Raw genomic sequence first — 13,338 nt, 5'->3', positions numbered from 1 at the left:
GTGAAATGTACAAATATACTTCCAATCTTGATTGGAGTGTCATTCATTATTATAATGAGGAGTGTGATTGGCAGGGATTAAACCCTTGACATCAATTGAAAGTAGTGAGTGGAAATGGTAGGAGTGGATTATGTAAAGCATTTCGATCAATTGTATTTGGTGAGCAGACAGGTATCTTGTAGTTGTTGTGGTTTGGAGCTAACCCTAACCCAGTCCTACACACTCTGTCCAGTCTGCATTCTGTGCTCCATTTGTTGTGTACCTTTATCTCCCAGCTGTGAGTTTCATCCAAAGCCTTCTTTCCATTTTCTTGTTCAGTTGTGTAAGGCTAGAGGTGAACCCCAGTCTCCAAACCACCTCTTCTAGACATAATTTCAAGGAGTAGGATGGTGTAAACCAGACTAAGTTAACTTGGTTTCAACAAACATTGACATTATGTGGCAGAATATTCCAGGAGCTTGCTGTTCTATCAACAGCAAATCGCAGTTCCCAAGGTTCAAGGTACAGGTAGACACGTCAATAGTTAGGCTTGTAAGGTCATATCAATTGATTAACCTCTTAAATTTGGTTGCATCTGGAAATCGTTGACAGTATGTGCGCTGTCCATGGTGCTGAATGTTAAGTGTATGTGGGAAAAGTTTGAAACGGGTCACAAACCTAATAACCATTTAAGCACAAGAACGTTAACGGGAAGCATACATACTTTTTAAGCATATTCGTGTGGGGCTGGGAGTTTTTTCCTTTGAGTTTTGACGTCACCGTACAAAAACTGTTCACGGAGGGGGAATCAAAGCACATTGGTGGGGGGCTTGGATCATGCACGAACATCCTTCTTTTCTCGACTGCAGTCCTCCAACATAGCGAATGTGCTCCGGGAAACGTCCACTTAACAGTTCATTATTATCCATTAAAAAGAAAACAAAAGAACACCGTGAAGGCAACAGGCGCTGATAACGGAGTCTCAACGATGTCTGTGGACCTTCAAAACAGTAGCCGACCTGAGAAAACTTCAGACTGTGGTCAAAAGAGCAAGTTCAAAAGGAGACGAAGGAGAAGGTGTATTAGGAAAGGTTAGTTGCCGAAACCGGTGCCAATGTCGGGATAGTGCTACGCATGCTAAGTCTAAACTGATTTACTCACTGAACAAATTAGTTTCAAGGTTGTTCATGAAGGCTACCTGTAAACCATGTCTACTGTGTACCAATATACTGTTATGCTTACCCCTATTTAAAAACAAAAACTTGTAAAACTCTGCCTGTAAAACATTAATTTCCTACACAACCAAAAATGTTTATTATTTACTTTTATCGTTATTATTATTACTTTTAAATTTAGATGTATCCGATGGTTTCTCCGATTATTACGGTTGATTATAGCAGTATGATACAGAACACTATGTTCTGGCAGCTCTCATCAAACACTGTTGTGTATTTGTGAACAGTATGTTGTTTTGGAACAATATGTTGCCTTTTAATGCTATGCCTAAACCTTAAACCTTAAATTTAGTTCTAGAACTAAATTAAATCCTTTTTAAGGACTACTATTACTTCAATCAACCACTTGTCCTCCACAATGTCACCCATTATTTGCTGGCTTTGATAACCCTCTACCCCTGATATTTAAGAGTACTCTTCATCATGAAAGCTTTCACAATAATTACTATTGTCTTTGAGGCAACAGGTTGACATTTTAGGATTACGTTGTCATTGTTCCTGTCATACTAATCCTGAGCAAATGCTGCAGATTATTTCATGAAAGGGGGTTGTATTAAGTCCTATGCTCATTCAAAGTGCCTAAGCCTTTTCCATTACATTTGTGACCTAATGGTCATTTTTGTTTAATGGGGAGGAAAGATGGTGGAATTGACTGAAGGAACGACCATTTTTAATAGTATGCAATATTGTGATGACCTGCATCTCCTAGCATTCTGTGGGCATCATCATTGACCTCCTTCTGGGGTTCCTCCTCAGAATGAGTTGACAAGAAGGCTACTTGTTTTGTATTGGCATGTTGATTGGAGCACCATGTCTAGTTTGTGAATGTCAGACTGTTAGTGGAGAGAGAGCCAGCAGGACACTAAGTGGGACTCTGGAAGTGTCTACCTCTTATTCAATATTTGTTTAGCAATTATGTCATTATTTTCTTTTGTGGTATATTATAGAGAGGTAAAGTCTCTGAAGAACAAATTAATTAACCATTGCCAAATCGACAGTGGTTTCAGAAGAATAAATGAACATCCAACTATTATTGTAAATGTAAATACAATTTAAAGTTATTACACAAATACTGTCCCTAATCCCCACAAGATTACAATGATGGAACAGCAGTTGCTGTTTACTAATTTCCATCATCTGTTGTTGTCAACCCAAATGTGTTGTTTTTATCCCCACTTTGAATATTGGATTCAATTTTCATAATCACACTTTTGTAGAGCAAAGGTAATTTAATCATTAAAATAAGCATTCACATAGCATTCATATGGCTTTTTTGTGGGACAATTGTCACAGCACATCAACACAACAACACCTGACAGAACAGGATGTCCAAAACTGTCCATAGGATGCCATTGTTCTCTTGTCAATAGATCTCCCTCCATTTTTTAGAAGAAGACTGAGTTTCACATTAAACACAGACGTTCCTCTTTAAAGAAAAAACGTTCCAAGTTGAGCTACTAAGCGTAAGTTGTAGGTAATTAACCTTCCTAAGGAAAGCTAAAGAACAAGAACAATCAGTTGTGTGATGTCAGTTCACCAACCTCAGGATAGTGCTGGCCACATAGAGTGAGGCTCTTCAGTAAGCAGGCATGTTGGATTTTGAATTTTTTATCCCGAAGTCAAGTGAATGAGACAGGAGGGAAGCTTCTTCTTTTCTTTGCTGCACAAAGGAAAGTGTGTGTGTGTGGCTTGACTGTCAATATGAGGCTTCAGATGACAGAGACAGGCTGAGTGCTTGAGTAGCGTTCACAGGACTTGGCCACAGTATCTCCCGACATCAGGTTAAACACTGATCCTGACCTGTTCTCCTCAGCACAGCCAGAATTGAGTTACAATAAGTCAACAAGGAATTGAAATAAATCACTACTGATAATTTAACTATTCATACCCTAATTGTCGCTCTTAATCTTAAAAAATGTCACCCTCTACAGTGTCCTTTTTCTACAATGCAGTATGTATTTGAACTGTTACAAGGTAATTGTATAAAACCCCATTTGACATTATTGGGTTACATTTTGACCTAATCATATCTTTCTTCCAACACTGTTTTGATGTCTACCCCAATGAAACCTTGTTCCTCTTCAAGACTTCCGTTGGCTTATTTCTTGCCTCATTTCATCTCCCCCCAGCTCCTCCTCCTCTCCATGCTGAGCTGGTATATTCTAGTGAAGACAAATGATGAGCAATTTGTTGCCATTATGTGTGAGAAACACTTATTTGAGCCTCTAGACGGGTGGAATTGTGGAAATGCCATGCATGTGTGGAACACAAGCTGACAAATGTGCACTTGTGGGAATGATGTAGCCCTTCTTGATGATGGTAGATGTCTTGTGTATGAACTCCACAGTGAAGCATGCATAAAGAAACGGAACTAGTAAACTACATAATGTCCGTGGCATAGACAGTCCATCCTTCAGCACTTTCTATTTCAAGTGGAATTTTGAGTGAATTTACCATATCATATTTCCACAAATTACATTGTCATTGCTTTGCTTTATTTGAATAGTACAGTTACAGTACTGTATGTCATTGTATACAGTAATGTAAGACCGCTTTATTGTTTTACTGCCTAAAGTAGACAGGATAATGATGTTCTCAGAGTTTCTCTCAAATCTGTCTCACACGTTCAGACGATCCCCCTCTCTGTGTAATTTGCTGAAGGGGGCTATTATCATGACCCTGATGCTGGGATGCTAGGATGCAGTTTCTTTGTATCATTTGCTTGATGATAATTACAGTGGCAGCACGTAAGCCACCATATGGGAAAGTTACAATTTACGCCAACTTGTTTACACAAATACGGATTGATGGTACAGAATTATAATGATACAGTAGTTTGTACAGAAATATTACAGGAATCACATCTATCTCAGTTTAATGTAACTAAATAGTTCACTATGTGATCGAAGACCGTGTTTGGCAGAAATGGCAGAAATTCTTGTCAACTATCCACTGAGTCACAAAACAGCCTTCAGCAAACACACTGGTGGTTGGAAATACAGATCCCACACATGAACCCAAAGTGGCCATTCTTACTCTCGAAGATGTTTATGTAAACCACAATACAAAAAGCTATTTATCATCATCATCGCTTGAGTGTCAAACCCCTTATTACTGATATTGACCAGCCAATATTCAGTATACTGTACAAGCTATCTAAGAAGTTGACTGTTTGCTTGCCCTTGAGAAAAGACAGTATGCATTAAGAGTAAATGAAACCACTTTCCATTAATTATGCTCCAGCAAATGAGATTATCCATGGCTGTCAGGCCACATACACTGGACGCGGGTGTTTTTCACTTTCCTCTGCCATGCCTAATTTCATTATTCTATTAAATAAGGTTCATTAACAATGAGCGGATGAAAGAACGTTTCGTCTGGGGCTTGATAAACAGTTACTGTGGAAGATGATACGAGAAAGTGATAGAGATTCCATTTCTACTTTCCATCAACGTTGTCGGTACGGGATTTGTATTTGAGATGATCTGTTTATGAGACATTGATATCTCTGTGGAAAGGGCAGTGGGGTGGATAACAGAGTCATTTCGAAATAGTCAGGTCATTCAGCAGCCAGTGTGGCTTCATATTGGCTTTACATGTTGATTATGCAGTGTGAAAAATACAGGAAAGATACAGCACACTACTCACTACATACACGATGAGTGGGTGTTCCCACAAACTGTAAGTAACACTTAGCCACATCTGTAAACTTAAAAATGTATAGCAATACAGCTGACACGTTTCATGTTATTTAAAGCCAAAAGCAAATGTTGTGCATCTATCTGTGTTTTAGTTTATTTTCTTACGACTATTTCATGGAGCATTAGACTCATAAATGTACAGGTGGCTCGAACTGTACTCTGGAAACAAATGACTAAACTGTAGTTTCCTGTGAGTCTGTGCCATGTATAATCTGAACTAAAGCTAAGGAATGCATGCTAATGGGGATCATGCTACAGTTCATGTAATACACTACACTACACATTTACTAGGCTAAACACTATTGTCAAATTCATCCCTCCACTCACATACACACATGCATCCACCCACTAATAAACACACATCCACAGACACTGTACACACACACACTTGCACGCACGCACGCATGCCTGCATGCTTGCATGCACATAAGCATAGTCTATTAAACAGTGCTGCAACAGTAGATACATCTTAGTGATATTGGAGTCACCAGGTTCAGGGGCCAAAACCAAGAGCATACTTTTGTGGTGTACGCCGGTAATCTGGTCATGTCAACCTGGGACCACAAGGGTAAACCCCGGCATTAATAATGGGCAACCTTTACATAAGTGTCTTCCTGTTTCCAGTGGTGAGCGACAGTGAACTACAGTATAAATGGTCACAATTCAATCTACAATAAGAATATTAATTGTAAGACAGTAAGAGTAACAGTAACAGTAAGAGCATTAGTTGTAACTTGTTTAACTACATGCTCTTATGTTTCTTCCCATTGGCACTTATTTGCTTTTCACAATGTATGCTTCATGTTTTGGCTACCCACAATGTTTTTGGGGCTATCTCGTTGTTCATGATCATTGACCTATGCACTTTTGTAAAGCTCTCTCTTGGATGTCGCTTTGGATAAAAGCGTCTGCTAGATGAATAAATGTAAATGTAAATTTTAAGAATATAGAATTATTGATTATAATATGATAGGGGCATAATAACAAAATGTGAAGATTTTATAAACTTCTTATACAATGCATATTTAATTGTTTTGCAGCATTATGTAACCATAAACTCCATAAATTGACTCATTTTCTTAAACTTGTTTGTTGAAAGACTGGTTGTTTTGCCCCAAAATTTAATTTACTATGCTAATCCAGTAGTTACAATAATATCAATTAGAGATCTGATGGGTCTTCACCCTCGGTTCTGTTCTGTTGTCTTCTGTTTCAGAACGCGTCAGCATGGTATCATCCTTTGTAGATCTGAAGAGGGAAAGTGAACCTTGGAGACCATCAACAGAAGATGGGGACAATTCAAGTAATGAATCTGTTTGTGTGTGTTTCTTTATCTGCAATTCTCATGATTTCAAACAAAACTGTTCCAGCCATGCTGTCATGAAACGTGTCAATATTCACCCAGCCATGCTGTCATGAAACGTATCAATATTCACAGAGAGTCTTCTAACTGTGATGATTTCCCCTCTCAACTGGTTATCAGGTACCAGCAGCTTGGAGGTTAAGGAAAATCGGGATAGCAGAAACCACACTGAGCGTTCCATACCATCAAAACAAACAACAACCATGCAAAAAGGCTTCCAGAGAGGCAGGACAAGAGGTCTGAAAAGAAAGCAGCCATTGGTGGAGGGCAAAGACAGGCACCTCTACCAACTCCATCTGACTTCTAAGCGAACACCCTGGTCGGTTAGTCAGAAGAACGCCCTGGTGCAGCTAAATGAGCTTCAACCAGGTCTTCAGTATGAGATAGTATCCCAAACAGGACCAGTACATGCACCTGTGTTCGCCATAAGTGTTGAGGTCAATAGCCTCAGGTTTGAGGGGCGAGGACCAACCAAAAAGCAGGCTAAGATGAGGGCGGCAGAGCTGGCCCTTCGCTCCTTCATTCAGTTCCCCAATGCCACCCAGGCTCACGTGACCATGGGCAACCTCACCAACACCACTTCAGACTTCACCTCCGACCTTGCGGACGTTGCCAGTACCCTTTTCCAGGAGTTTGATCCATCCACACCAAAGGACTATTGCACGACAGGTGTAAAAGAATCAATTTCTCCAGTGTATGACCATGGAAGATTAATGTGCCTCTCTCTGGATTTAATGGCCTCAGCGGACCCTAAAAGGCAAAGCATTGGCTCTACCATCTTTGAGCAACTGAGTCCAGTGGCTATATTAAATGACCTGCATCCAGGGTTGAGGTATGTCTGCCTTACAGAGAGAGTGCAGGGAAGGCCTATTAGGAGTTTTGTTATGGCTTTGAGAGTGAGGGGGAGGGTGTTCGAAGGATGTGGGCGCAGTAAGAAGCAGGCCAGGGCCCAGGCAGCAGAAGCAGCCTTGCAACAGCTGTTTAATGTCAGCTTGGGGCGGGGCAGAAACTCCTTCGATCTGGCTGCCTATGGGACCAAGAGCAGTCAGCTACCTCAGGTGGGTATCCTTTCTTTGAATTCAATGCACAATTTTTACCATCTTTTTTTTTATAGCAGTACATCAGTCCGAACCATTGCTTTGGTTTGCCGTAGCAGTCACATGGGAGACAGAAGCGCATTGGCAAAAAGCAATGTCTACTTTCAAAACACACTTAGGCATTCTGCAAACCATGAGCCCATGTTGCTGTTAAATGACTCATCTGAAACACACCTAATTGTCCTGAGGCTCGTTGAGTTTTCCTGCCCACCGTGCCTACATTCTGTATGTTTGAAATGGCCTCCGTGAATGTGTTTGAGCTGCTCCGACTGTCAGCCAATGAAGTGTGTCATATCAGAATAGCGACCATGACCGAGAGCTTGAGGGCTGAATACTGTCCCGCATGCCCAAGCGCAACAGCTATACAGCACTCTCGTCTCCCTGGCCTTGCTGGAACTCTCCCTTTGTCATCCTTGCTATCGTGTCCTCGGAGATCTGTCTCAGAAGTTTAGCTTACAGAGAGTCATTTCACTGCCCCAGTGGACTCTGCTCTACTCAACGTTCCCTGTCACACCGTTTTGTTATGGAGTTGTATGGAGTGTTTTGGCACATCTTATGCTGGCCGTAAGTTGGATCTTATGGTTAAGAAAGTCAAAGAGGGTTGTTACAATTTGTATAAGGAACAGAGATTTCATTAGTCCAAAATGTCCAATGTGGTTTCAGATTTGATGTATTTTGGACAACATCATCAACATTTTCAAAAATGGATTAGTTGGTTTTTGGTAGGTCTGAATGAATTATATATTTTTCCTCCCTCCGGAGAACTTAGAATCCCCCTCCTCATTGAACAGTCTGTCAGGCAGCAGGACGCCCTAATGAACATTATTAGCACACATTAGTGATGAAGGAGGAGTCTCAACTCAAGGAGATTGGAGTGGAGAGGGGAGGAGGTGTGAAGAGCATATTAATATAGCCGCTAATTGTTTAACACTCTCATTAAACATGACCTTGTGGCATGGTTGTCTAGATTACACCATTTTTCAGAAACTCAAGATGTGTATCATTTAATATATAATCAAATACATTAGATATCCAGACTTGTATTGGACTGGTAACTTCAATCTTCATTGAGTTTTGTATTTGTAACTTTGTTAGTAGTGTGTTGTCAACCTATTTTCCCGTTTCTCATCATAAGAACTATATATAATGCTCAATTGGGTGGAGGTTTCCAAGGGAAGTCACATGAAATGTACTGGGAGATACAGTGAGCTGACAGGGACAATATTTCAGGCGTCACTCGATGGTTGAGCTGATGGAGAGAAGCTGACAAAATCAATGAGAGAGCTGTCACAAAATGATGTGGCAAGTCTATATGCAGATGACTCCCTCAGACATAATGGGGCAGGTCCACAGCTACCTGTAGATGCAGAACTATTTCTAGTTATTTTGGATTTAGACAGTACAGAACAGGACACATAGAGGAGAGACACATACTTCAACATACTTATAAATAACAGAAACAGAACAAAAAATACCATTGTTCTATTCAGAGGACGTTTTGTGGCTTCATTCTGTTCCCAGGTCTGTAACTATATGTTACAATGGAACTGAGTACATGAGCACATAGAACTGTTACTCTTGGTAATTGCAAAGTTTTTTGAGATTATTTTTTTTATGACAGTGCTTTGCAGAGCAAGTATTCCACATGGTGAGAGACAAATACTATGAGCTGTCTGACAGGTGCTCCTCAACCTCGCACGCCCGCCACAAAGTTCTGGCAGGAATCGTGATGACTAGAGGTAAGATGTATTTCTGTAAAATGTTTCACAGGTCCAGTTCTAAATTGAGCCAGTGGATGTTTTGATTTTACATCCTAAAACGTGTTTGAACCAGTTAAAGAACAGGAGCACAAAGTGAACAATTGCATGAGGAATAATCTAGATAACACTACACTTCATACCCTTCTATGGATGCAGGCAGACATTCATTACAGGTTCACAAATATTTCATGAGATTGGAACACAACAACAATACAAGATTGGTGTATTGTGTTGGTTTTTCATAACGTTAGTTTAATTTATTATTTATAGACTATTACTTAGTGTCTCGGAACATTGTAGTCATAGTTTAATTAAAATGTGGATTCTGAGTGAGGTGTGAGGAAGTTTAGATACACTGTATGTCACTTTGGTCTGACTTCAGGAGCTGTGGTATAGTGACATGTCAAATTGTATTTGTACAGTACTGTACATATATATTGCATGCATAAACTTGTACCTTGTATTGTTGTAATTCAAGCTGAGGAACATCACATCATACATATTATAATCCAATCAGCTTTGGATATATACTCTAACAGTCATTTTTGCCATGGTCTCCCTCAGGTTTTGATTGGAGACAAGCCCAAGTTGTGGCCTTGGGGACAGGGACTAAATGTTTAAGAAGCGGGAACAGCAGTGACCAGGGACTGGCTGTCTGGGATGCCCACGCTGAGGTCATTACCCGGCGAGCCTTTGTTCGCTTCCTCTACTCTCAACTGGAACTTCTCCTGGGGTAAAATTGCACGTCTAATGAAATCAAACCAAATTGTATTTGTCGAGCACTTCTCACAAGCAATGTCGCAGAGGGCTTCACAGATTGCATGGAGAATATGCATTAACAGTTGTTTCGTCAAAGAAAAGGGATTATTCTACTGGATGTGTTCAATCAAAAGTATGACAAACTATAATCTGGTCCTTTCACAGATTCTTTCAGTAATACAGAGAACAATTCGTGATCACTTACTCATTAGACCCATTGACCAAGTTCTCAAGTGACATGCTTTTGCTGACAACCCCCTTTTGCCTCACGTGAATGCTTCAGAATAGTCCGAAAGGACACTTGAAACATGTTCTTCTGTCCATGTCTGTGAAGTGAAAGGCGAGACGACACAGAGGCGTCCGTCTTTGTCCGAGGCCCTGGCCCTGGTCCCGGGTACCGCCTGAGAGACGGCGTCCTCTTCCACATGTACGTCAGCTCATCCCCCTGTGGAGACGCTCGCCTCAACTGCCCCTACGAGCTCACGGCTACCCGTAAGAAACCCGTCCACCAGTACACACCGTGCTGTACGGCTTCATGCCATGGGGCCTCTTCATGTTCCATTGTGGTTTTTCGATAAGCATGTGTTCGTATGAGAGCAGTCTCATTTGTCTGTCATGATTGCCTCCTGCTCTGTAGAACCCAGCAGCCACCGATTGGTAAGGAACTTCCACTGCCATCTCAGGATGAAGATGGAGCCGGGCGAGGGGACACTTCCTGTTAGTGTGAGGCGGTCCAATCAGACATGGGACAAAGCACTGGGGGACCAAACTCTTGTTACCATGTCCTGCACGGACAAAATGGCCAGGTAAGCTTGACATGGATGCAATATGCATACTCCCCACTGTGGAAATGTATTTATGCATGAAACACTATCTATTTCAATCGTTATCTATCCCTATGTGTTTTGTCACTTTTACTGGCATTTATCATTCTAGTACAATCCTTTCACCTTGTTTCTCTAGGTGGAACGTTCTAGGTCTTCAGGGTTCCCTCCTGTCTCACTTTGTGGAGCCGGTGTACCTCCACAGCCTGACGGTGGGCAGTCTGTGTCACACTGGTCACCTGGGCAGGGCCATAGGGCGGCGGCTCGGCCATGTCACCCACCTGCCTTGCCCCTACAGACGTACCCAACTGCTCCTGGGCTGTACGTACCACACAACCGAGACATCTCGCATGCACGTCCTGCAGTAGCTTGTGTCATAATGGTAGTAGCTAAGGGCAGGTTGTGAGGTAGATAGGTGTCCTCCAGGCTCTTAACTCCAGGCTGTTGTCGTGCTCCCCCCCCCCCAGGCCTCAGTAGCAGTGAGGGCCGCCAGCCAGGGAAGGCCCTGCCTTCCAGTATGAACTGGAGCTGGGGTGATGGAGAGCTGGAGGTGGTCAGCAGCTCCACAGGAAGGAAGGACGTTTCAGGTGTGCCGTCTCGGCTCTGTAAGCACTCCCTCTTCACCCGGTGGCATAGACTACATTACAAGGTGGGTCAGTGAGAAACTGCATGGCAACATTCTGGTTATTCAGTCTGTGGTTATCTTTTGGAGAGGCCTTCATTTATAGGTACAAACCACTCTTCCATAATTCCACATGTGGAAAAAGCATTGCTAAGGTGACCTGACAAGTACAAAACAATTGTTTAAATGGAATCTCTGAATTAGACTTGCAAAGCCGATGCAATCCATCTATCTGTGTGCTTGAACAACATTTCCATCTAAGGCTCATTAGGATGATGTTTATTTAAGATTTAGGATGCCGTACAGTTTTATTCTTATTGTGAAATTAAATATGCATGTGTCACATTCCTAGGTTCCAAATGGCGATGGTAACATTTAGATGACAGTAGAGACGTCATTATATTTAAAAGCATTTCAATACTTCCCAGCAGCTTATGTTCTCTTCTGCACTCAGTATAAAAGTAAACAGTAAACAGAGTCATCGGAAAAAAAAGAAATCTTGGCTGTACTTAATTTAAAAAATGTGCAGGAAGGGAGGGTGAGTGCGAGAGCGAGAAGATGCATGAAAGGATGGGGCAAGACAGACCAAAGGCAACACAAAAACAGAAAAGAGATGAGCGAGGAAGGGAGAAGAAAGACAGAAAGTGAGTGAGTGCGTGAGTGTAATATCAGGTCAAGAATAGCATGAGAGAAGAAAAAACTGAAAGCAGAAGAAAGTTCATTTGCTGGTGAAGATGGCCCAGCTGTTGAAGTTTGCAGTTTGTACTGGGTCATTACTTTTTATTCTGTCTGGGTGGCATGTTTTATTAACCCAAGCCATTTCCCTCCCTCCCCCCCTCCCCCCGTCTCTCTATCCAGCTGAAGAAAGGAGAGTTTGATGTGGAGACCAAGACGTACTTGGGAGTCAAGATGGCCGCTAAGACTTATCAGAGAGCCAGGCAGAAGTTTGTCCTCTCTCTGCAGGACTCAGGGCTAGGAACCTGGGTGAGGAAACCACCAGCCCACGAGGACTTCCAGATCAGTGTGTGAGTGTCCAGACCCCATAGTGATGGAGTGTAGGTCCATGTTTGTCGGGGTGACTGTGTGTGTGATCAAGAAAGGGCGAGGAGAGAAAGGGACTTTAGAACGTGTTCATGTTTGTTGAGTTTGTGTGTCCACAATAAGATGAGTATATGGCTGTCCCTTCTTTCCAAACTAACAAAAGACCCCAAAGATGATCCTGTCTTACATCTTACCCACATGTAGTAGTCATTCAGTCGCACCTGTTGAGTTGTTGACGCAGATGAGAACACAGGAAAGTATTAGTCTAGTTATCTGTGAGAGAAGAGAACTTGGTTTTAGTCAGGTGTGCAATGTTCAAATCTGCTGATTCACACACACTTTATGATGAGTCACTATGAATCAGCGGGACTGAAGTAAAAGCTTTTAGTGCTCTCAACTCTCTCTCACTGAAACAGCACTGCTACTTCATTGTCTGCGTTCATGGCTGAAATTCAGCAGTAAAGCACATGATTAAATCATATCTATGTTTCTTTTCTACAAGTTAAATGCCACATTGTTTGTGACTTCCCTTTTTGTGTTTCTTTTAAGTGCTTTAACATGTCACTGTTATTACAGGGCTGTTTTATCTCAAAGTTTTTGTTTGATTTCTAAAAGAACATTACTAAATGTGTAATTGTAGCATGGACACAGGACTTGGCAAAAAGGATAATGGACAATGAGGGACCTCTAGTGGTACAAAGAGGTCACAACAGGAATATGGACAGGGTGGCCCACTAATTGAGAACTACTGGTAGAGGAGAATGGTACCATTGGTAAATCAACAAATGCATTTTACCTGCTTACAATATGACAAGGTTGTATGTGACACAAATGTCTAGAATAGTACTCTCTTGAAAGGTATTATTTTCTTGAATGGTCAACTATGTTCCTCAACTTAGAAGATTGTTGTATATCTATTATTGGTTCAGATGTTCATTTGATCTTTGTATGATGTGG

At 41.6% G+C, this 13,338-nt stretch overlaps 1 protein-coding gene across 1 annotated transcript; it reads left to right on the top strand.

The window, feature by feature from the left end:
• Positions 1 to 967: 967 nt before the first annotated feature.
• Positions 968 to 12,946, top strand: LOC124472312 (double-stranded RNA-specific editase B2-like). Its single transcript, XM_047027085.1, has 10 exons — positions 968 to 1,070; positions 6,132 to 6,218; positions 6,399 to 7,336; positions 8,997 to 9,114; positions 9,700 to 9,868; positions 10,229 to 10,386; positions 10,532 to 10,700; positions 10,858 to 11,039; positions 11,186 to 11,367; positions 12,199 to 12,946. Exons 1-10 carry the CDS (start codon positions 968 to 970, stop codon positions 12,367 to 12,369), a joined length of 2,277 nt encoding a protein of 758 aa, XP_046883041.1. The 3' UTR covers positions 12,370 to 12,946.
• Positions 12,947 to 13,338: the final 392 nt, after the last annotated feature.

This window comes from Hypomesus transpacificus, chromosome 10 (assembly GCF_021917145.1).
Source record: "Hypomesus transpacificus isolate Combined female chromosome 10, fHypTra1, whole genome shotgun sequence".
Lineage (NCBI taxonomy): Eukaryota > Metazoa > Chordata > Actinopteri > Osmeriformes > Osmeridae > Hypomesus > Hypomesus transpacificus.
Note: the sequence above shows the minus strand (reverse complement) of the source record. Positions and strands in the feature narration are given on the sequence as shown.